We start from the raw sequence: 21,135 nt of genomic DNA on the forward strand, positions 1-21,135 counted from the left end.
CAATGCTGATTTACACGCGATCTTGGCCAGGTCTAGCAAAGATCTCTTCTCTAAAGACTTTGTGCATTTTTCTGAGGACAGGTGTTTCTCTAAGGCAGAATTCCTTTAAAAAAGCCTCTCACGCACCCGTCTTGAGGGCAGGCAAATGCTACTGTTTCATCACCAGTAATCTCTTCATGCGTCTTAGAGACTTCAGGTTTTTCTGTAATCTCCGACTCCGTCTGCGTGGGCTGCTTTTTGTTGAGTGATTTAAAACCACCTGTGGAAAATGTTGACCCCATCCAGCGATAACTGCACACTGAAAATAGAATGATGTTTTGGTCATCAAAAGATTCCGTAAAGAAGACGTTGTTAAACTGTGGTAATTTTTTTATGCGATTTTGCAAAGAAAATTCGGTACGACAAAGACCATGCATGTAAAAAAAGTATTGCTATGTTAATTTTAAATTGACTAAAGTGAGACTGGCTAACGGATCTGACCGACAGGAAAAAAAGGAGAAACGGTAAGCGGGAGGGAAGCGATCAATCAACAAACACATACTCGACAAGAGAAAGAAGAATCGATGGATACACGGTCAGACGGTCGGGTGATGAACACACCCACGAACACGGGTGTGGTCGAGTATGGACGGGGGACTTGCGCACGGACAGGTGACAAAGGAGATTGCAACATATCAAAAATATGCTACTTGTCAACACTGTATGATGTAGCTCACTAGCACTTACCGGAAGATTGCTTCTCTAATCTGATATCTTTCCCACTCCCGATTTCATAGGCACGCTAAGCTATTGCTTTTGGGGCTGAACTTAAAATTGCTGAGCTTGCTGATACAGGGAATCTTCCTTGCGTCATCAATGACGAAATCCTCCATGCTATCAATTGCAACTACTGTCACTCTTTCGATGCCTCTGCGGGAAACAAGAGCTTCTTGGAACTGACTTCCTGTCGTTGCCTTCGTTTATGTAGACCCTTACGTGGCCTTTACATTTTGCCGCAAGTCTGTCTGCGGCACCTTTACCTCCCTGCTCGTCAGAAAAGTCAATTCCGATAACCTGGACTCCAGTAGATTCTGCAATGGCTGGACGCGCTAGGATCGAACATGATGAATGATAGCAGTCGGCGTTGTCTTGCCTGAAATATGCCTTCGTTCCTTCCCCATGTTCAGCTTTAGGGTTCTCAGAACATCCTGCATGATAGCCACAACTTCAGGACCTCCTTGACTGCACGATTTGATTTCATGGGTGAATCCCTGCCATTCAAGGAGGCCATTTCCGCGATGATAGATTTTCACACAAATAATTCTCGAACGTTCTTTAAAAAATATGAAGATGGTTTCCTCGACGGACTTTTATATTATTCCTTCATCCAAGAATTTTAAAGGAGAAATAAAAGAATTTGAGGCGATTCTTTGTTTACCTGAACAAGTTAAGCATCACAGCTTAGGTCACGCAGAGGTCAATAAACTTGACAAATTGCATACGTTGTCTATGCCATGAATGCTGTGAATGATCCAAATAGCTTTCTTTTTCTTCATTTTTTAGCACGAAGATTTTTGTGTATATATGATAAGAAGCAACTCAACACATCTTTAATTTAGCGACGTTTTAGCCATCACTGTGATTTTTTTGCACATGTTCTGAAGTTTGTAAATCCCATCAGCCGTGTTAACATGCGTGAAGAGACACGCTGGCAATTAAAACGTCATTAAGAAAGATTATAAGATTAAAAACTACTTGCTTTACATTCACAGCTTCACAGAAGAGAGTTAACGATGCTGATGCCGTTTAATGGTCATTTAATTTTTTCTGTGTCTTTTCGACAAACATAATGAGCTTGAAATGAACATCGCACTCTGCACGCTTACATGGCGCTGAGGTGGCATCACGTTTTATTTAACTACCGAGACGAGACTTAATTTCCAAAAGCCAAACTTTCCAGGTGTATGGTTTGATAAATGAGCTCTCGTCTGATATGGTTTTAATGTCGAAATTTTTTAGGTACCAGCTGTCGTTTAAGCCGGTCAAAGTTAGCCCTCATTTTGTCTCCCAAAAAAAAAGTGCAAAAGACACCTTTATAAAACGGCGATAAAACCCAAACCAAAGAGAGTTACAAGAAAATTTTTATATGATTTTATTGTGCAGTGATACTATAATTACTGTGCAACCTTTGATGAGGAATGGACTTCTTTAGCGCTGCCAACATATTTCTAAAGCTGCCTGATGATTACACCCGCGTTTAGGCAAGGCAAAAACGGCTATTTCAGCGAATTTTCAAACTTTTTTTTCATTTCAGCCGGAAAAAAAAAAACGCTGGAACTTTAAAATATGTTTTTCGAAACTAGATCACAGAAAGGGATGTTTTGGTAAAATAAAAAAAAAATTAAATTTTTCGTCACTGATTTTCGATTCTCGAAATAATCTGGCGGCTGGCTCATTTAAACTGGGTTGTCACTATAGGTGTCACTAAGCTGTTATTTTGTTGTTATTGTTGTTGTTGTTTTTTCTATGTTTTTTTTAATCGTTCGTTCGTGCAAAGGAGAATAAACAGAAGACTAAAACACACCCTTGAACACTGAATTACATAGAATATTCTTCACTTGATAGCGAGACTATTTGAGGAAGAGGGGAAGGGTCTAACTGTAAATTTGACACTAGAATGTTCCCTAAAATTCCCTTAAAAATTTTTCTTCGATAATCCATTTTTGCGAACGAATACAATGCATGTTCTAGAGGCAATTTCTTAGTCTGTGTTTTAGTGCGGCTTTATTGGGACATGACCAATGATATGCTTGAAATATGCAATACAACACATTCAAATGTCTGTTTTAAAGGTCAAATTTTACTTGTTTCTCTTACATCAATATTAAGAAGCACTCCAAACTTACAGCCAATACAGCTGGGTATTGTTACTGAAAATGCAGGATGGCAATTTCTTCAACTGGTTGTTGTCCAGCCACCTGCCAAAATTTAGTAAATTTAGTGTCAATTACATATTATTTGGCAACAAAGTTCAGAAAATAAATATACTTGAATCTATTCCTCATGTGCTGATACGAGGGCCTAAAATATCATACACTTTATTAATCCAATGTTGTCATTGATTTGATATCTACATTTTAGTGTGACATCTCAAGGCACCAGAGAGGATAAGAAGCTATAATCTGTGACAATATGAATTGAGATAGATTCCATTTGTTTAGCTCTGAAAGCAACTTGATTACCTATTGTTGTATTACACAAGACTCGACATTACACACTGTCATGTATTGTAGTTCTCATAATAATCCAAGCAACACTGAGTAGGGGATAAGGGGTGAGTAAATTAACAGCAATTGTTTGGAGCGGGAAATATTGGAATAGTCATGTAAAACGTATATTGAAAATAGTTTGTTGAAGATTACATAAAACCTGTTTTATTGTGCACGCACAGATTCATATGATATGATCTGCTTATTTCGCAAGACAGAGGGAGGGAATAAAATCTGTATCTCAGCTAGGGAATCAGCTGAAGCTTTTAAAATCCAAAGAAACCCGACAAAGTAGTCTTGCATTCAAGCTGTATTAGACAAACTTTGTATATTTTATGATTAGTTATGTTCGCTCCTAAGGGTGGATAAGAAGGATTATTTGCACACGGTTTTGTCTAAATCAGAATAAGTAGAAAGTTTAAATGTTTTAAATAAGGCTGCTATCATATTCTTTTCAATCCTGTTTTTTTTCTCCGCTATTGGTTTTGAACAATTTTCTTTAAATTTTACACCTGAATCTTCACAAAATATTTCTGGTTTAATATTGAACACCTTTTTAATAGGTTGAATGTTTCCACCGCCCCGCGTAAAATTAAAACTTCAAAGTCAAAGGCTTGGAAAACAACAAAATAACTTATAATAAAAGAAAACAATGTAACCAAGTTCTTGTTGCGCTGTAAGTGAAGAGTCTGAAAAAAATGTAATCAAGAAGCTTTCCTTTTGCCTACTATCGTTTCTTTTGCCCAAGCATTATCGGGGCCACTATATTGCATTATTTTTTTAAAACAAGTCACGTTTTTCTGCTCTGCCAACCGCAAAACTCCCCTCCTCCACCCCTTACGAGTTTCTGGAGCCCAAATGATTGGTGATCTTTTTCTCCGAGTCTTATGAAAACTCCGATACCAAAAGCAACTAATCTTCTTAAGGCTGGTTTTCATTAGCGACGGAGTCGGAGTTGGATTCGTAGTCGGAGTCGTAAGAGCGCTTATGACCTAGTGAAAATCGAAAAGCGGAGTCGTAAGCGGAGTCATAAGCTCGACGGAATCGGAGTCGGAGTCGGAGTCGGAGTCGTAGTCGGAGTCGGAGTCGGAGTCGGAGTAGGAGTCGTAAGAGCGCTTATGACCTAGTGAAAATCGAAAAACGGAGTCGTAAGCGGAGTCATAAGCTCGACGAATCGGAGTCGGAGTCGGAGTCGGAGTCGTAGTCGGAGTCGTAGTCGGAGTCGGAGTCGGAGTTGGAGTCGTAAGAGCGCTTATGACCTAGTGAAAATCGAAAAACGGAGTCGTAAGCGGAGTCATAAGCTCGACGGAATCGGAGTCGGAGTCGGAGTCGGAGTCGTAGTCGGAGTCGGAGTCGGAGTCCTCAAGTAGATTAAGGCCTGGTTCTAAAACGCTTTTGAGACCTTCTGACACCCGAAACCTCTTAACCCGTAGCGTGGCAACTGGGGTTAAAAGTGGTGTCATATGACTTCTTTCTCTTACGTGTCGCATGTAGCACTCCACGTTTGTCGTGTTAGGTGTTTGGACGTCGGATTCTCAAGATTTTTTATGTTAAATACGGGCCATTCCGTCAAGAAAAGTTAAAGATTTTTAGTATTTTATACAGCTGCTAGTTTTTGGCCTTTCTGTGTACGAGACCGGAAACCTAAATTGTTCTTACAAAGATCAATAATGTAGCATTGGATGGCCGTTTCGATCTTTCACACGCAAAGTAAGTGGCATGGCGAACTGCATATATGTGTGGGACGCATTCACGTAAACGTTTTAAAACCTCTTTAAGTCTTGAGCGATACGCATACCCTACGCAGCCACGTTCTGGATGTTCAATTTCTGTTTGCACTGCCGATTTGGTTTTTGCGTTTGTTGTTCACCTCAGAGCTCAACAATCAATTCATTGAACGTAAGTGTATTGCTGTTCACTATAATTAATAGTTTCATTCACTAATAGAATGTGCACGACATTTTCACCCAGGACGTTTTTCCTCTCTTATTAGCTGCGGGACCTGTAAGCTATGTGTATGCAGTATTTGTGGCCACTTTGACAATAACGACCAATAACTGTGCTCAGCAAGAATATAAACAACTATTAATTTCTCTTGAATGGTCAAAGTTGAAATTATTGGCTTTGATTGTAAATTAACCTACTTTAGGCTCATCTCAGTGTGCCACTGCTGTGTTGAACTAATTTAAATTTGGTTGGACATTTTGACTGATATTATTTAGATAGCAAGAAGATGATCCTTTGGCAGTGGATTTTTTCTATGGATAAGAGCTCCTTCATGCACATAACCCTTGAAGTGTTACAAAAAGAGTGGCTTATGGGTCTAACACAACACAAGAGTGCCATTGGACAAAGGTCCAACAGCTGCTAGTCAGTTTTTATCTTAATTCTTAATTCATGATGTACATTTTTTTTTTAAATGTGAACCCTTTGAGTAGTTGTAGGAAAGTGATCATTGTACATTGTACATGTAGGCATTCCTCATATTATTGTGAAAGGCCTTGTGTAGATGTTATTGTTTTCACTGGCTACCAAAAGATGACTACATCTTTGCAGTGAGTTTCCGAAAAATGAATGCACTTTGAAAACCCAGTAGCGTGAATACAATAACAAACTGAAACTGCCTGTCAGGTGCACTTTGCAACATTTCAACTGTCTGGTCTCTGCTGTCATAATTACTATTTTATAGCTTATGAATGGAACATTGAATTTGGCCATACTATACATAATTATCAGCTGGGAACTGCTTTCACTTTTTGCAAAGGGATACATATCTTTCAAGCTGATTGAGAAGGTACGCAATCGAACATCTTAATTTGGGATCTTCTTCTAAGCATTTCCTTTTTCCTTCAAGAAAGCAATTTTCACAAGGAATGTTGGCACTGATATCAGACATGACTACACCAAATGAAAATATATCGGAAGCAAATGATGGTGGCTGGCCAAGAATAATTTCAGGAGCAATGTGTCTGTACTTTTTACGGTAGCCATCCTGTTCATGTGCACTTAGACTCTTCCTTTTGGAAGTAGCTTCAGATACTTTAATGGACTTGCCAAAATCAATGAGCATGGGATGAAATCCTGTGTGCAGAATTGTCAGGAGAATATTATCACTTTTGATATCTCGATGGAGAAGTTGTTTCATGTGAAGGTGCTGTAGAGCTTGGCACAGTTCAAACATAATCTTTCCAGCACAATATTTTGTGAAGGGTATGGTGGGATGGTATAATGCACTGTACAAAGTACAAGTCTGGTTGTTAATACCATAGAAATAGGAAACCAGAAAGTAAGGTTTTTGTGTTACATTGACTCCAAAGATGTGAGGAAGAGATGGATGGGAACATCTTGCCATTACATCTGCTTCACGTTGAATATCCTTAGTAGAAGATAGGTTATTGTACTCCTTCACAGCTACTGGAATTCCCTTGTAATACTTTTTTTGACAACTACCAAATACACCATGACCAAGGTGAACTGTGATGTCTTTATTGCCATTGTCTTGTGGAGCCCTTAACTGGTATGGAGAAATTTCTGGTATATGTCTGCCAGATATAATACCTTGTGGGGAAAAAAGCTGCAAATATGAATTGCAGTTAATTTAAGTTTTTAAGTGACATTTTAAAAAAAGAAATGTAAATTTTTATCCTACCTACACCACTTTAGACATTTGGGTGCCTTTTGAATTTTTCAAATCTCAAAAATTAGGTACTATTCAAATTCTGCAGCCATTTTGTTATTTTGAAAGATACATTTATTCTTCTGGTGAAATGGTGATTCATGACATCCTTTGATCCTTTGGCAAAGTTTGGTTATCGTGTTTTTTATCTGGGCAGACAGTTCATCTGCAAATTACTAGCTATAATAAGAACCTGCTTGACACATTATGAGAAATAAAATGGTATAGGGAAGCATTTCTATTGTTTTAGATGGGCATAGGGGTTACAGATGTGGTGTGAATACAATTGTTTATTTTTTTCACTTCTTCCCCTCTGTACCCCTGTTCATTGTTGAAATAAAACACTTCAGGGATGCTATGACTACATTTTTTCAGTTTGCCAACATTGAGCTGGAGAGAAATGTGCATTATGTGGTTGTTGTTATCAGATAATTTGATCAAAATGGTGATTGTATTTTCGCTTAATCCGACAGACTATAGCTTATACTCAACACTGACTTTTCTCCTTGAAGCACCATACTCATTTCAAAATGCACACCCCCCTCCCCTCCTAGAACCCAACATACAACATCAGTCTGACTTTTTGAGTGTATGTACGTTTTCAGAAGCACCACTCACCCTAGGGTTGGTTCCAAATCTAGAAACCGGTGATAGGGTACCAGCTTTTTCTTGAAGTTTTTTATGGACCTTGTTTATTTGTTGCCACTTCAAGTAATATTTCCTTGCAAGGTATAGGAATCGATCTTTCTGCATGGTTTCCTTACGTATGCGTTCGGAAACTGCCTTCCTTGCTTCATCCTCTTTAACTTTTTTTCTCTGAAGCCGCTTACGCTTCTTTCTGTCGTTTCTCATTCGTCGCCGCTCAGCAATGGTATTTTGACGCCATCGAAAGGGAATTAATTTGCTAGTATTCGCAACATCCTCCATATTCGTTGTTGATTTGTTTGCACAGAAAATGCACTTAAAAACTGGCGGGAAGGCGGGAAAGCATTGATTTGAGCTTGTCACATCATGTCACGAGTTAAATCTCGCTTTATCGTCAGCGGTAGCCGCTAATTACGCATCCTCTAAGGAAACTCTTCAGGGGTTACCATAGTGACAGAAAGGTAAGCAAACTAATTTTCGCTTTGCAATAATGTTTCCGAAGTTAGAGTTCAGAGATGACAGAAAACAAAACAAACAATAAAAAAAAAAGAGAAAAGAAACGGAAAGAAAACAGAATCAATTGAGGAGGACAACTTTCATCGAGAGGTAAGTGCTCGCGTCTTATTTATATTTTGTTTGATTGGGATAGAAACCCTCTTGTGGCTTGGACTTGTTTTCAATTTCTTTTTCTTCTTATCTCTTATTGTTAAACTCCCCTCTTCCACTCCTTATTAATGATTATGCTGTACCTAAACCAGCCATACATAATTGTACACGTAATTTTTACGAAAAAGTAATCCTAGGGTATTTTTATTACTCATTGTTGACAGCATGCTGATAACTATTCCGTCAGATAATTTTTCTGACTGCGGGATTTTGTGTTGGGTTTGATGACACTCACATGTGCTTATGTAAGGTAAGGGAGACATAAATACGGTTATAAGTGTATAGTGATCTTCCAGTGCTTTAACAATTGTCTACACAATCGTAGGATCTTGTACAGGTTGCATCCTTTCTCATCTTTCTCAATATCATCCAGAGTTGGCTCTAAACAATCATTTCCGGTTGTGAATAATTTTTCCCCTTCTTTAAATTTTTTTGTTACTTCTGAGTGCTTTGCAAGGACTTGCGACTGCACATAAGCTAGTTGAGATTCATATTTTTCCTGCAGAGTCTTACTGTTTAAGTTTTTTCGAAGATTGTTTCTAGCACTGTCAAGTTTCTTTACATCCTCTGTCTCACCAATAACTTTAGCCACATTTTTGGCTATAGTCGAGTATAAGGAGGATGTAGATAAATTGGGTTCATTGAAAGTGTGGCTGGTCTCATGGGTTTCACCAGTAATTGGTAACTCTTCAGGTTGCACTGTAATCACCCCTGTCTCTTCTTGATCTTTCTCTAGTTCCAACCCATTTCTCTGGTCACCCTGGCCCAAAAGGTCCTCTCCCACTTGAACAAGAGCAATCACTCTTTCTTCTCTTTTGTCAGTTTCATCTTCATCATCTTCACTGTCATGATCCATTAGCCTGCTCTCTTCTGCATAATCTTCACTTCCAACTCCATTCAATTCTTCATTTCTGTCACTCTCTGTTTCACTTTCGTCTTCATCTTCATCATCCTGCAGGAAGCCAGTGTGAATGATGTGGTCAAGCTCACCCCTTTCATCAAATACTCTGATAGCATGGTGAGGTATTTGAATATGAGCTGATGATACATACTTCTTCCAGTTTTCTTGAAGGTATTTACTCTCTGACTTCAGTGTGTGGGAGCGAAAGTGGTGTAAAGGTGGAAGGGTGTGCACTTCTCTTCGAGTTTCACAGGGGGAAGTGACATCAAAGAATTCAACACCTTTAGCAACATGCCTCCACCAAACTCCTTCTCCACACAATAGGAAGTCAGAAATGCGCTCCAGGTGTGCTTGATAGGCGCTCTGGTATTTAAGGATGATTCTGTGGGGGATGATACTATTTTCTGGTTTTGGCAAGCACTTGGATAGTTTCCCCAGTCGTGACTCCTGCTCTTGAATGGCACTTCGTCGGTTGATTTCACCTTGTTTCATTTCTGCTTGCATCCTGATCAGGCCAGGGGTGATGATCTCTCCAGGTCGTCTGCTTGATGTTGCCAGGGATATACTGGCAAAAGTGTTGAAATGGCGCTCTTGTTGTTCAGTGTTGGTTGACCTGGAGCAGATGATGCGATGTTGGATGGGTGCATGGCACACCAGTGAGTGCAGGTAACGGCCATAGAATTTTTTCTCCGTAAGTATTATAGGCTTTCCAATAACCTCCTCACATGCAATAGCATGAAGAAAGGTTTGATTGTGAAGCCTTAATACATTTTTTTGGCATCTCTCTTGTACCTTAGCATACAGAATTTGCATGATTTCTGTCATGGTGTCCAACAAGAGCTGTACCTTCTCATCGACAAAACCTATGAAGGGGAAAATAATAAAATATAGCTATAAAAACACTTGATTAAAAATAATTTTGATAGAACTAAAGAACAACTTTCTGTAAGTGGGGAGTACAACATGTATTAACAGTTGCTAACTGTTCAACTTGATGATAAAAATAACTTAGCAGAACAGCAGTAATTAAGCACACAGCACAACAGCTGGTTACTTTTGAAAAGTAACTATCTATAAGATGTCAATGTAATGTGAAAAATGCGAAATTTTTAGAGACTTATAATAACATTTTCCTGATTCTTCTGCCAATTTTAGTCCAAACTGGTCTGACCTACCAGGGGTGTGTGTTGGGAGGTGGGATAATAACAAAAGTATTATTGTCAGGACAAATTGAATATTTTAAGTATAAAGTTAATTAGGACCTCAGTCTATATAACTTCAAAAGTAGAACAATGTTCACCTCTCAACTGTTTTGCAAGCACGATACAGATCTCACGATAATCTGAACCACGCAGTTGGTCTTTTGTTCCAGAAACTAAGCTCAGTGTCTCCTCACACAACTTTTTCACATCATCTGAAAGGTGGGCAGAAATTTCAGTGATGATGTTTGAGATGTTTTCCTTCACATCATGTAATGGTTCAGTGGGAAGGACCTCATACATCCCTGTATAGTGAAAAGAAATAAATAAAACCAAAGAAAATTAATTTAACTGGATTTTATAAATACATATAAATTTGGTTATATGCTTGGGTGAAATATGAGTGTTTTTAAACTGCTATTGTGAGGTGTTGCTTTTACATGTACAGTATGTCCTGGTCCATGTTAGGAGAATCAGACCAATTAATTTTGCTTTTACAATCAATATTGTTTGATACTTGTCAGTAAGTTCAATTTAATAATAAAAGTTGTTATTGTCCCTATGAGTAGAAAATGATACAACATGCACATGATGCTTTGCAAAAAATTAGATTTCTCCTTAATGATCAAATGCACATAAAAGTACAAATTGTTTAATTTGTATTAACCAGCCATAGAGCCACTAGTCCATGAATTTAACATACAGTAAGGAGAGTAATTCTCCTTTATGGTAAAAGATAACTTTATAATAACTTTGTGTTATGCTAGTACTGTAAATATTTGAGTTAATTACATACCTAAATGAAGATCCTTTATGCTTCTTCCTTGATCCATGGTAAACATTGCTGGTACTCTCTGTATACCACCAAGATGCTCTTTTAGGATGATCTGCAGATCCTTCTTGTAGCCTTCATCACACAATCTACGTGCTCTACATTCCCTCCGCAGTTCAGCAACTGACATATCTTTGAATGGTCTGATTCCACCATTTCTTTTTGCTTTTCCTGCGGGCCCTGCTAGCACTATGTTTTGCCGATCTGCTAGAGACAATTGGGGGCGTCGAAAACTGTATGTAAGGTCACGATACCTTCGTGAATCTCCACTACATCCACTACAACCAGCATTTCCTCCCCTCTGCTCTCCACTCTCAAACTGCTGCTCTGGGCCATCTCCATGGAAGAACCGCATTACATCATTCACTTTAACTCCATCACTGGTTTCTACTTGGTAAGGAGGGTAATCAAGGCATTCTTGTCTGGTCTCAACATATGCAAGCTGCTCAACCTCTTTTGATCCACATCTCCCAAGAATATAGAGATGAGGCCTTTCAACAATTGCTGCTACATCAACATCTCCATACCCTCTGGCCTTCATCTCTTCAGGGGTGTAGAAGAAGGCAGGATCATAAAGGCACTGAATAAGGTACAATATGTGACCATGGTTCAGAATGGTTGAATTGTCTCCCCAGATCATGAGATGCCTGGTTCTCTGGAACTTGATGAGCAGTTCTTTTCTTTGGCTTGCTGTTAAATCCTCCCAGACATGCTTGTCACATTCACCAATCTCCATCAGACATTCTATAACTTTCTCATCTGACATGTCTTCATAGTGAGCATCAGAATAGGCACGCACAATGCCAAGTTGTTCGCATCTCTGAAGCTCTCTCTTTCTGATTTCAGAGAGAGGGATCTTTCTGGCAGAAACTGTAAATTCCACTTGTTGAAGGGTGCCATCACTCTTCAGAACAAGCTTTTTATACATCCTAGGAACAACCAGCTCACCAATGGTATATTCTCCTGCATCCAGTTTGTCCTAGTGAGAAATACAGTGAAATGACTCTATGTGCCTGTCCTGTATTTAAATTTTTTTTAAAAAGCATTTAAATTACAATTTGCTTCCTTCATAATAACTTAATAGGCGCATAACAATCTGGTGGTAGTTTACATCTTTTTTTGTTTGATGTAGAGGGTGGGAGAGTACATTTATGGCCACATACACTGCATGTAAACTTGTGGAAAGCATTGTACTTGTTTTAATTGTCTGCACGTGAACTACTGACAGAAGTACATAATATTTTTGTACTTAATAGCTGCATTAGTACCAACATAAATTTATTAATTATTACAATACTAAGAGGTCACCATCATTGATAGTCACAAAAAAAGACTCTCTGGCTGCATTGAATAATTTTCTCAAGGATTTTAAACACATTTTTAGTTAAACTTCAGTCAGACAAGATTTACCTTCAGTGTGTGTTTAATTTCTTTGTTTGTTCTGGGCACAGGAACAGTGATGTCTCCTCCAACCATCCTGTTCAGTCTCCGCCTTGGAAGGGACTGATCACCTCTTCGCAGCTGCTGGAAACGCTTTAGGTCTACTCCTTGGTTTTCAAGGTACTCTTTTACCACCATATTTCCTAGCCTTAGATCTACCAGACCATATCTTCTTGCAAGATGCGAATAATTGATCTAGGAAAAAATTTATGGTATGCTAATAAGCAATCTTAAGGCTGTTTTATTTTAAAGAATCAGTGCATTGTTACTAGACTTCCATATTTTTTCCAGGGCCCCCTACAATTTCCATGTACTTGTATGTGTATCTACATTGTATTATTGTATTTATGGTAGATGTAAGGAACTTCACTGTATGTGTTAAATGCAAGTAACCTCACCTTGTCTCCTTCTTTCATATTTGTTACTTCTTTCAGGAGGTTTTCTTTGTCGAAGTCGACCTGATGTGGCGGTGGAGAATGGCGTTTTTTCTTGCTAACTCCAAGATCTTCCTGTCTCTTCCGTTTTCCAACCCTTACAGCTGCTTCCTCCATTGTCTCAAAGTACAGAGTGGTCCTTTGTTTTTCCCGCTGACTGTAAGACTGCCTCGTGCTCAGCATTGTATCTGCGTCACGTTTGGACCATTCCTCTTGCACTTTCTGCTTCTCTTGACGTGCTCGCTGTCGACGTTCGCGTTTCTTTTGTATTTTGCTTTTCTTTTGCTGTAACTCGAGCTCGGATACTTTAGTTTGAGCTTCAGCAAAGCTAACGTTAAACGTTTTCTGAAAGTGCCCATTTATTTTTAAGTAAATGTGTTTTGCGGCCGTTTTTATTGCTTTTTGGGTGGGCTTTACTTTTTTGTTTGCTACGTTCCTATTTTCTACAAGGGCTTCTTGAACTAGCTTTTGCGGCGTGAACCTGACAGTGTTCGGAAAGAGGGACTGGATGGCGAAGTGATGTACTTGGCAGGCATGACAGTGCGACATAGTGTGTTCTGACTTCTGAGAATCGGGTAAACCGTTCCAGTTTGCAAGCGAAAAGTACTTGAGGTATTCAGTTCGGCTCCGAGAGTTCATTTTTCGAAATGAATCATAAATAATTCTTGCCTTTCTCAGATATGTGGACTTGTCAACGGCGAAAATTGACTGTGCTGATTCACCTAGCGTTTCTTGGTAGTTTCTCCATCGCTGAACGGGATCAGCCTCCTTCGTCGTCCTTCCCGGTTTATGGAAACTTTCTTTAACGGCAACTCTTGAAAATCCACAATTAAATATGAGAGACATCGTTTGCTTGCCAAGTCTTCTTCCTTTCTTACTTGTATCGAACAATTTATCTTGCTACGGGATGAGCGCGCGCTCTTTACTTTCGAAAATTGCGCCTAAACCAATAAAGTATTACCGAATTCAAAACCATTAGAGATAAAGTTACTAATTTATTTTAACAAAAACCGCGTTTTTTACCCGCAGGTTTAAGAGAAGAGAACGAAAAGCCCTTATTTTTTATTGACTTCTCTCCTTTACCACAGGTCGTTGTAGCCCTACTCGTAATTCACCATTTCAGACCATTTCAAATTAAAGGGAAAAAAACACGTAGATTAAGCAAGGATTCTTGCTCCATTTCCTCCGAGTTTTTGTCTTCCGAAAGCCCAAGATAGCAAATCTTATGGGATTTGAAATAAGCTTTTCTTTCGACCTTAAAACTTAGTTCGCCATTTTTTGGCTTCGTACCCTGGCCTTGTAAACGCATTTCTCAAAAGTAATTGGTTGATTTAAACCATGGCAACTATGCCAGGGGAATCCTCGCGTGAAAATATGGCGGCTGGAACACTTGAAACGCTGTCTGCGAGTTTCTTAACTTCCCACCACTAGTTAAGATTATTTAGTTGTAGTATTATTCATTTTGGACTCCACCACTATCACTTTCTTTATTTCTAATCAGAACCTACAGTTACATTTCTTATGTTTCGTATAAATTTGTGTTAAGATCACGAAATCGGTACTTAAGTTGACTCAAGCAAACGCGAACAATTACCTGTTAAATATTATAGAAATATTGTGCTCATTCCGAGTGGTTTAATAGCGTTTATCACTACACTGATATGAATCGGAGGTTTTTCTGTGATTGTTGTGAGAGCAAGTGGTGGGAATTTGTTGTGGAAGGCACATAGCTTTTTGGCGCCGAAATTAGTGGTTTTTGCAAGTATCAAATTTCATCACGTTTTTCGGACGATAAACTTCCATCCACTAGGTGAAGGCCTAACGTTTGGCAAAGTTTTATGGAAATTGGCCACGTTTTAAAGAAGTTATAGTTAAACTTTGTCAAAACCGTGAATATGGACATGGGAACCAGGCCTTAATCCACTTGAGTCGGAGTCGGAGTCGGAGTCGGAGTCAGAGTCGGAGTCGGAGTCGGAGTCGTAGTCGGAGTCGTAAGAGCGCTTATGACCCAGTGAAAATCGAAAAACGGAGTCGTAAGCGGAGTCATAAGCTTGACGGAATCGGAGTCGGAAGAATCAGAACGTTTCCATTTTCTTCTGATTCCGCTTATGACTCCGTCGCTTACGATCTAGTGAAAACTGCATTGTCGGAATCGGAAGCGGAAGTGGAAGAATAAATCAATCACAATGCTCGATTCCAGGCCCGCGAAAGTACAGATTTTGGCGTCAAAGACAACATGGCGGACGAAGAGCAACTTTGGCGCTTATTAATCATTATTTTGCGCACGCAGAGACAATGCAGGAAAAATATCGTTTGAAAAAGAAAGCAATTTTGGGTTCGTGATATCTATCGACGTCGAGCAGCCTAGGAAGAGTATGCTAACCTCATCAGCGAACTACGACTTGGTGATCGTGAATCGTACTTTCGGTTGGCTCAGTTCGAGTATTTTAACTTTTAATTTCGTAATTTTACCGTCAAGCTCACACGTTTAAATTTGTTACGGCTATTTGTGCATTTTGGAAAGATGGAATCGAGGATTGTGATTGGTTTATTCTTCCGCTTCCTGTTCCGGACAATGCAGTTTTCACTAGATCGTAATCGACGGAGTCATAGGCAGAATCGGTGTTCAGCTTCCGACTCCGTCGGTTTGATTTTCACTAGATCGTATCGCTCCACGCTTTTGATTACGACTCCGACTACGACTCCGTCGCAAGTGAAAACCAGCCTTTACACTGTATTTTTTTAATCACTTTAAATGTTTTTTTTAGCAATTAAGCAACTATCATTCGAAAAATTGTTCGCATTGTAACCAAAAAAAATATCCCACGCGGTATAACGGCTCTAACTTTTTTTTTTTAACTTTGGTGAATACGTCTGATCATTTCAGTGCAGTAACTGTTACAACTATCTCTTCAACACTTTCGTTTTCCCTGTGCATCGTCCTTTTATATTGCCTGCAGGATTAAAATTAGGAGGAATAGGCTTCACTTTTGACTTACAGAGATTTTAGGTTGGTATTCTTCATGAATATCTCTTTTGGTAAGTCCTCCAACTGGTTGTTGTGCAAGTACCTGTCAACAAATGACGGCAGTTAGTTTGTGTAACCAGCGTTCAGCTGCATTTCTGATATAAATGCATTATCGTTATCATCAATACCTTCAAGTGGTGAGAAATTTTTTGGGTAAGAAGCAAAGCTGCTGATACTGCAAGAGATTCATATTTTGAGCCAAACGTGTCCACTGCATTATTACATTTCGTTGATTGCGCGGAGCTGATATATCAGACATCCATCCATGTAACATGTATTAGCCATTGGCCAATCCTATTTTGGCGGTAGTGTTTTCTTTGGTGGCTTATTTATACCTTCCATGATAACACAGCTAACGATCTCGCTATAATCTTTCCTTGGGGTTTTCGTTAGTTCAAGTAAGGTTTCAAATTAGTTTTTAAAAACTGTAACTGCTCATTGTGATAACAAATTCAAAAATGCTTGCCTCACCATTCGAATACATATGCATTCTTGATCAAATCTGTTCGTTCAAGATGGCTCGATGTTGTCCTCGTCCTTTTTTTATTTTTTGCGTTTTTGTGGTCCAAGACAAAATTGATATCCATTAAAACGCGAAAAGCAGAATAACGCCAATATCCAGCCATCTCGACCTGACAGATTTGGTCAATAACGGATTTGTTAGGTTGGAAAAAATGTTCGACATAAAAAGAATAAGCAATGACTTGTTTACTTCGAGAGCCGGAAAAGAAATCAAACAGTGTTTGTAACGCAATGAACCCATGAAAGCCGGTTAATGTTTTCTTTGTTCTTCAACTTTTTTGCACTCTGAATGGTGGTCATTGCAAAAAAAATTCATGAACTTTGTAGGTCTGCTCCACGCAATCCTTTCTTGAGCTGGATCACGGCAGGTATAGACAATCTCTTTTGGTTTTAATTTTCAAATTTCAATTTCCGTATTCATGCATGGTGCGTGTGATTTTACAAATTAACCAATCACTTTAACAGGGCTGAGATATTGGGGTTTGCGGTGTTGCGGTCTTGACCCTTTTTTAATGCTGCATTGCGGTGAAGAAGAACTCACATTGCGGTTTTGCAGTGATCTCAAAGCTTACGATGTACAATGTTTGTAATTTTAAACTGACGGGGTTCGGTAAAATAGAACATTTCCAGCGTTGCAAGTTCCCTTGTTGAAGAATAACTTCGTTAGATCTTTTAACCTGTAGTTAATTGTCGAACAAAACGAGCTAATCTTTAATAAACGTTGGCTGATTAACCCCAAGTTGTGTTCGTTAATATCTTACTTGACCCCTGGACCAATACAACACGCATTATGGGCCAGCCACAGACCAGCGCGTGGTAAAGATGATTGAAACCGGATCAGGTAAAACCTGTGACTATATCATACTGTCGGCGTGTTGATAATATCCCTTGTGGAGATGCGGTCTTTGTTCCGAACAAATGGGGGATCTGACTACCGCAAACAGAATAGAGTCTATTTTGTTCGCGGTGTTGTGGCATTCTGAACCCCCCATGCCCCCCTCCCTTAAAGAACTTTAACCTTGACATTAAAACTGACGTGGACGTTTGCCGCGTTTCTTGATTGTTGTTATTATTGTTGTTGTTGTTATTGTTTATTACTATTATTACGGAGTTAGTTTGGTTTCTTTTTTTCCTTTTGAATTTTCGTTTACGCCAATTTGTTATCCCTTAATTTAGAATTTTGTGAGGTTTTCGGGGTTTTTATTTCAGCCGAATGAGCTGGTTACTTTACAAATCGCGTTTTGTTTCTTGATATTTTGGTTAGATTGACGCCTCCGTGTTTAGCTAGTGCCTTTTAGATAGAAAATTATAGTTAAAGTTTTAATTCAGGATAAGACTCCGTGTAATCAAGCTCCTTTTTGGAATAAAAGACAAGTTTAGACCGTAATTCTTGATAAAGTAATCAAGACCCGCGGGCAACAGTAAGCAATAACCTAGTTCATGATTATGTCACATAGCTGTGATTCAGAGCGATACTTTGCCTTTCTTTTGGTTCCTTTAATTGTCACGTGTTCTTTTCCAAAGTTGAGAGTATTTTCAAATCTATGTGTAGTGTATAGTAGTATTCACTTGTGGAAACGAATTCAAGGGATGATACACTCGGGACCCACGAATTTGCATGTCTATATGCAGCGTGTATTTAATTTATGGCAGTAGTTCTTTATTGGTTAAGAGTAAGTGTGTAAAGGACGTGAGTAAACGGTTTTCAATTTAACCGCGGTGTATTACACTATGTATGTTCGCACAATACTCTGGTACTTTCCTCAAGTAGAGATAAAAGTATTATTTTGGGTCAAAAATTAGAAGATGTTGAGTCTTGTTGACTCTCATTCCCACAAGTTAGCTTATTTGGATTTTATTTGGTACAAACACATCGTTCGGCCGTTCAAAGTGCCATCTACGGTCGACTATGCCGTCGTACAGTTGTCTTTCAAAATTCGCGCCGTATAACTTCAGCTTACATCCCGTAGCCCCTTACACCCATCTGCTGGCTGAGCCTTCAGATCATTCCCATTGAATCTAGCGGTGTCATAAATATTGCATGCCCTCGATTATCTGTGGCAATACCTCTAAAGAATGAATAATTTCACAAGCAAGTGCGATCAACAGCCAGAATTTCACAACTCTAGTGGTTGTTCGGCAACATTCTTAGCTGTCTCTGCTCGAAAAGTATTTATTGTGGAATTTGTGCGTTATGGCTGACGGAAATAACCCATATATGCCCAAGAAAAAGCGTCCAACAGGTCGAGGTCTTTAGTTCTCTTTTAACAGAGAGCTTCCTCGAACTCAAGAGAACAGGCTTCTTGGCATCAAAGACTGCGTCAAAATGGCAAAAGGCGCGTTAAATCTAACAAAAGTGACCTCAAGTACACAGAATGCGGATCTGATGAAGGCTCGGCCACACGGTTTTCTTTTCCTTCAGCGTCTTCCACTCCATCTTCGCGTATTTCTTTGCCTTTCTCTGATCTTGTTTCTCCAATTTCCCCTCCACATGCAGAATATACACCACTAAAAATGCAGATCACTGCGCCTTCAGCAGAGAACGACCCCATATACCTCTGCAGCGGGGGAGCTCTGCGAACTCTGTATTCTTTCTTTGGGAACACTCTCTCCATCGCATGCTGTTATTATGGAAAACTCATTGATTGCGATTTACAAATCTTTAATCGACAAAGTCATGTTGTGTCCGTAACAGTTTCATGTGTATGTGGAGATTCATTCAAGTGGCTCTCCTCCTCTATCATGGGAGGATCTCCTCCAAAGTACTATGGAAATTTGAGGTAAGTACCTTTTCGTTTTCAGCTGGAAATTTTCTGAAATTCGCTCTCTCAGTATTCTTGAGTTTTGTTGTACCTGGTCACTTATCTGCCCCTCTTTTTCATAGATTGATTCATGAAGTATTGTTTTGTGACGTGACAGAGACACAGTACGCAAGTTTCTCTGAAGCAGCCAACCTTGGGTGAGAGGGAGAAAAAACTTTTCACGCAGGTTAGCAATGCACTTTCTCTAATGCTCCTAAAATCAAGTTGTATTTCTTCTTGCAAGAAAATGCCTGTCAACAACAGTTTACAGGAAGCCAAATGATGATCTCTCCACCAAAATACCTCAAATGGACTGAGCAGTTTTTTATTTGGTTTCTCTCTTACCTGAATTCTAAAATACATCTTTTTTTTCTAATTACTTCAACGGTCTTGAAAGAGCATTGTTATGCAACCATTGTGAATAGGGTTTGCAATGAGTCCATGTCTGTTGCCCAGGAAGAAGGGAAAAGCACCCCTGGTTATGTTGTAAATGGAGAGGTACAAGTTGATTTCAATTTTATTTTGTTTTTGGCCACATACTTATACACAAGTCTTAGAGTATGAGAGGTGCATGCATGAGTTTTGTTCAATTATTCCTTTTTGCAAGCCAGGATCTCTGCAAGCAGTCAAGTTCATGCATAGGATCTATTAGACTTCTGCAAAGCTCTGCTGACTAGCACATCTAAGCATATAATATCTGATATCAAGTTGTAAACCCTGAGAAATATGTGAGTACAGAAAGGTGTTCAATGTTATGTTTTCATATCTACCATTTCTTCCTGTAGGGTGTTATTACAGGTGCAAGGCATGATTCGAGTAGATCAGCAGCACACAAGACGGTGTCAGCCCTTTCTTTCTTGTAAGATGCTTTTGAACTCTTTGTATGATATGTTGAGCCTTGATACACTCAATGCTATTCCTAAAAAATTTCTATTTTTACTGATTCTGTTTAGAACCAAAAAAGTTTTAGGAGTCGTAAACTGGAGTAGGACTAGTGAAACTTCAGCAGTGAGCCATGAAGTCCCTGTGACAAAAGAGCTGCTGACTTTTCTAACTGAGACCCAAGGTATGATACATTTGCATCCTCAATAATATCCTACCATTGATGTAATATGAGTATGGAAGACAGAAAAATCTTTTATAGTGTGACTAAAGTAATTTTTGTTTGTTTGTTTGTTTATTTATTTCTCATGTGTACTTCTGCATGAAGAACAGTCCACTCAGTGAGCAAGAATTTCAGGCTAACCTGCTGATTGTTGCTGACCATTATCAGGTAATTTGAATGACTGTTTATTGAGAGAATGCGTAGAAGTCATAAGGTACAAAGGGTTTTTCTCAGGTTACTCCTTCAAAAGAACGATTTCACGAAACCAAAATTATTATTATTAATTTTTGTTGTAATGAACACATTGTGTCATGTAATTCCAACAAGACATAGCATAATTCATGAACTCAAAGATTACACAGTTTTCTATAAAAATGGAAAACCAGAAGCATTATTCTTACTATTATTAATACTGATCTATTAATTTGTTTTTTTTATAATTTTCTTTATTTATGACTCAGGGAAATCATGTCAATTGCCATGCAGAGTCACGGAGCAAGCAGAATGGCTACCTAATGAGCAAAAGGTTTTAACTAAACCTGAAGCTGTAGCTGCATATAGGAAAGCCATTATGGGCACCTCAATATATAGACATGCATATGATTACATGCGGGTAATTAATATGCACATAACTGTAT

General features: G+C 38.9%; 2 protein-coding genes, 1 long non-coding RNA gene and 1 pseudogene across 3 annotated transcripts; 2 read left to right on the forward strand and 2 right to left on the reverse strand.

Annotated features, from left to right (window-relative positions):
• The first annotated feature begins 4,611 nt into the window (after positions 1–4,611).
• Positions 4,612–5,894, forward strand: LOC148737448 (uncharacterized). The gene is made up of 2 exons (XR_015996862.1): positions 4,612–4,958; positions 5,471–5,894. It is a non-coding gene; the product is annotated as an uncharacterized LOC148737448 (long non-coding RNA).
• On the reverse strand, positions 5,153–8,160 carry LOC148737449 (putative serine/threonine-protein kinase DDB_G0281745). Its single transcript, XM_088749719.1, has 2 exons — positions 7,543–8,160; positions 5,153–6,822 (listed from the first exon to the last, which is right to left on the reverse strand). Exons 1-2 carry the CDS (start codon positions 7,849–7,851, stop codon positions 5,998–6,000), a joined length of 1,134 nt encoding a protein of 377 aa, XP_088605845.1. The 5' UTR covers positions 7,852–8,160; the 3' UTR covers positions 5,153–5,997.
• Positions 8,161–8,506: 346 nt separating this feature from the next.
• On the reverse strand, positions 8,507–12,748 carry LOC148737450 (uncharacterized). The gene is made up of 4 exons (XM_088749304.1): positions 12,578–12,748; positions 11,132–12,146; positions 10,437–10,640; positions 8,507–9,999 (listed from the first exon to the last, which is right to left on the reverse strand). The coding sequence occupies exons 1-4, from the start codon at positions 12,743–12,745 to the stop codon at positions 8,507–8,509; spliced, it is 2,880 nt and encodes a 959-aa protein (XP_088605430.1). The 5' UTR covers positions 12,746–12,748.
• Positions 12,749–18,667: 5,919 nt separating this feature from the next.
• Positions 18,668–20,536, forward strand: LOC148737451 (uncharacterized; annotated as a pseudogene).
• The last annotated feature ends 599 nt before the right edge of the window (positions 20,537–21,135 follow it).

This window comes from Stylophora pistillata, chromosome 2, assembly GCF_964205215.1.
Source record: "Stylophora pistillata chromosome 2, jaStyPist1.2, whole genome shotgun sequence".
In the NCBI taxonomy this organism is placed as follows: Eukaryota; Metazoa; Cnidaria; class Anthozoa; order Scleractinia; family Pocilloporidae; genus Stylophora; species Stylophora pistillata.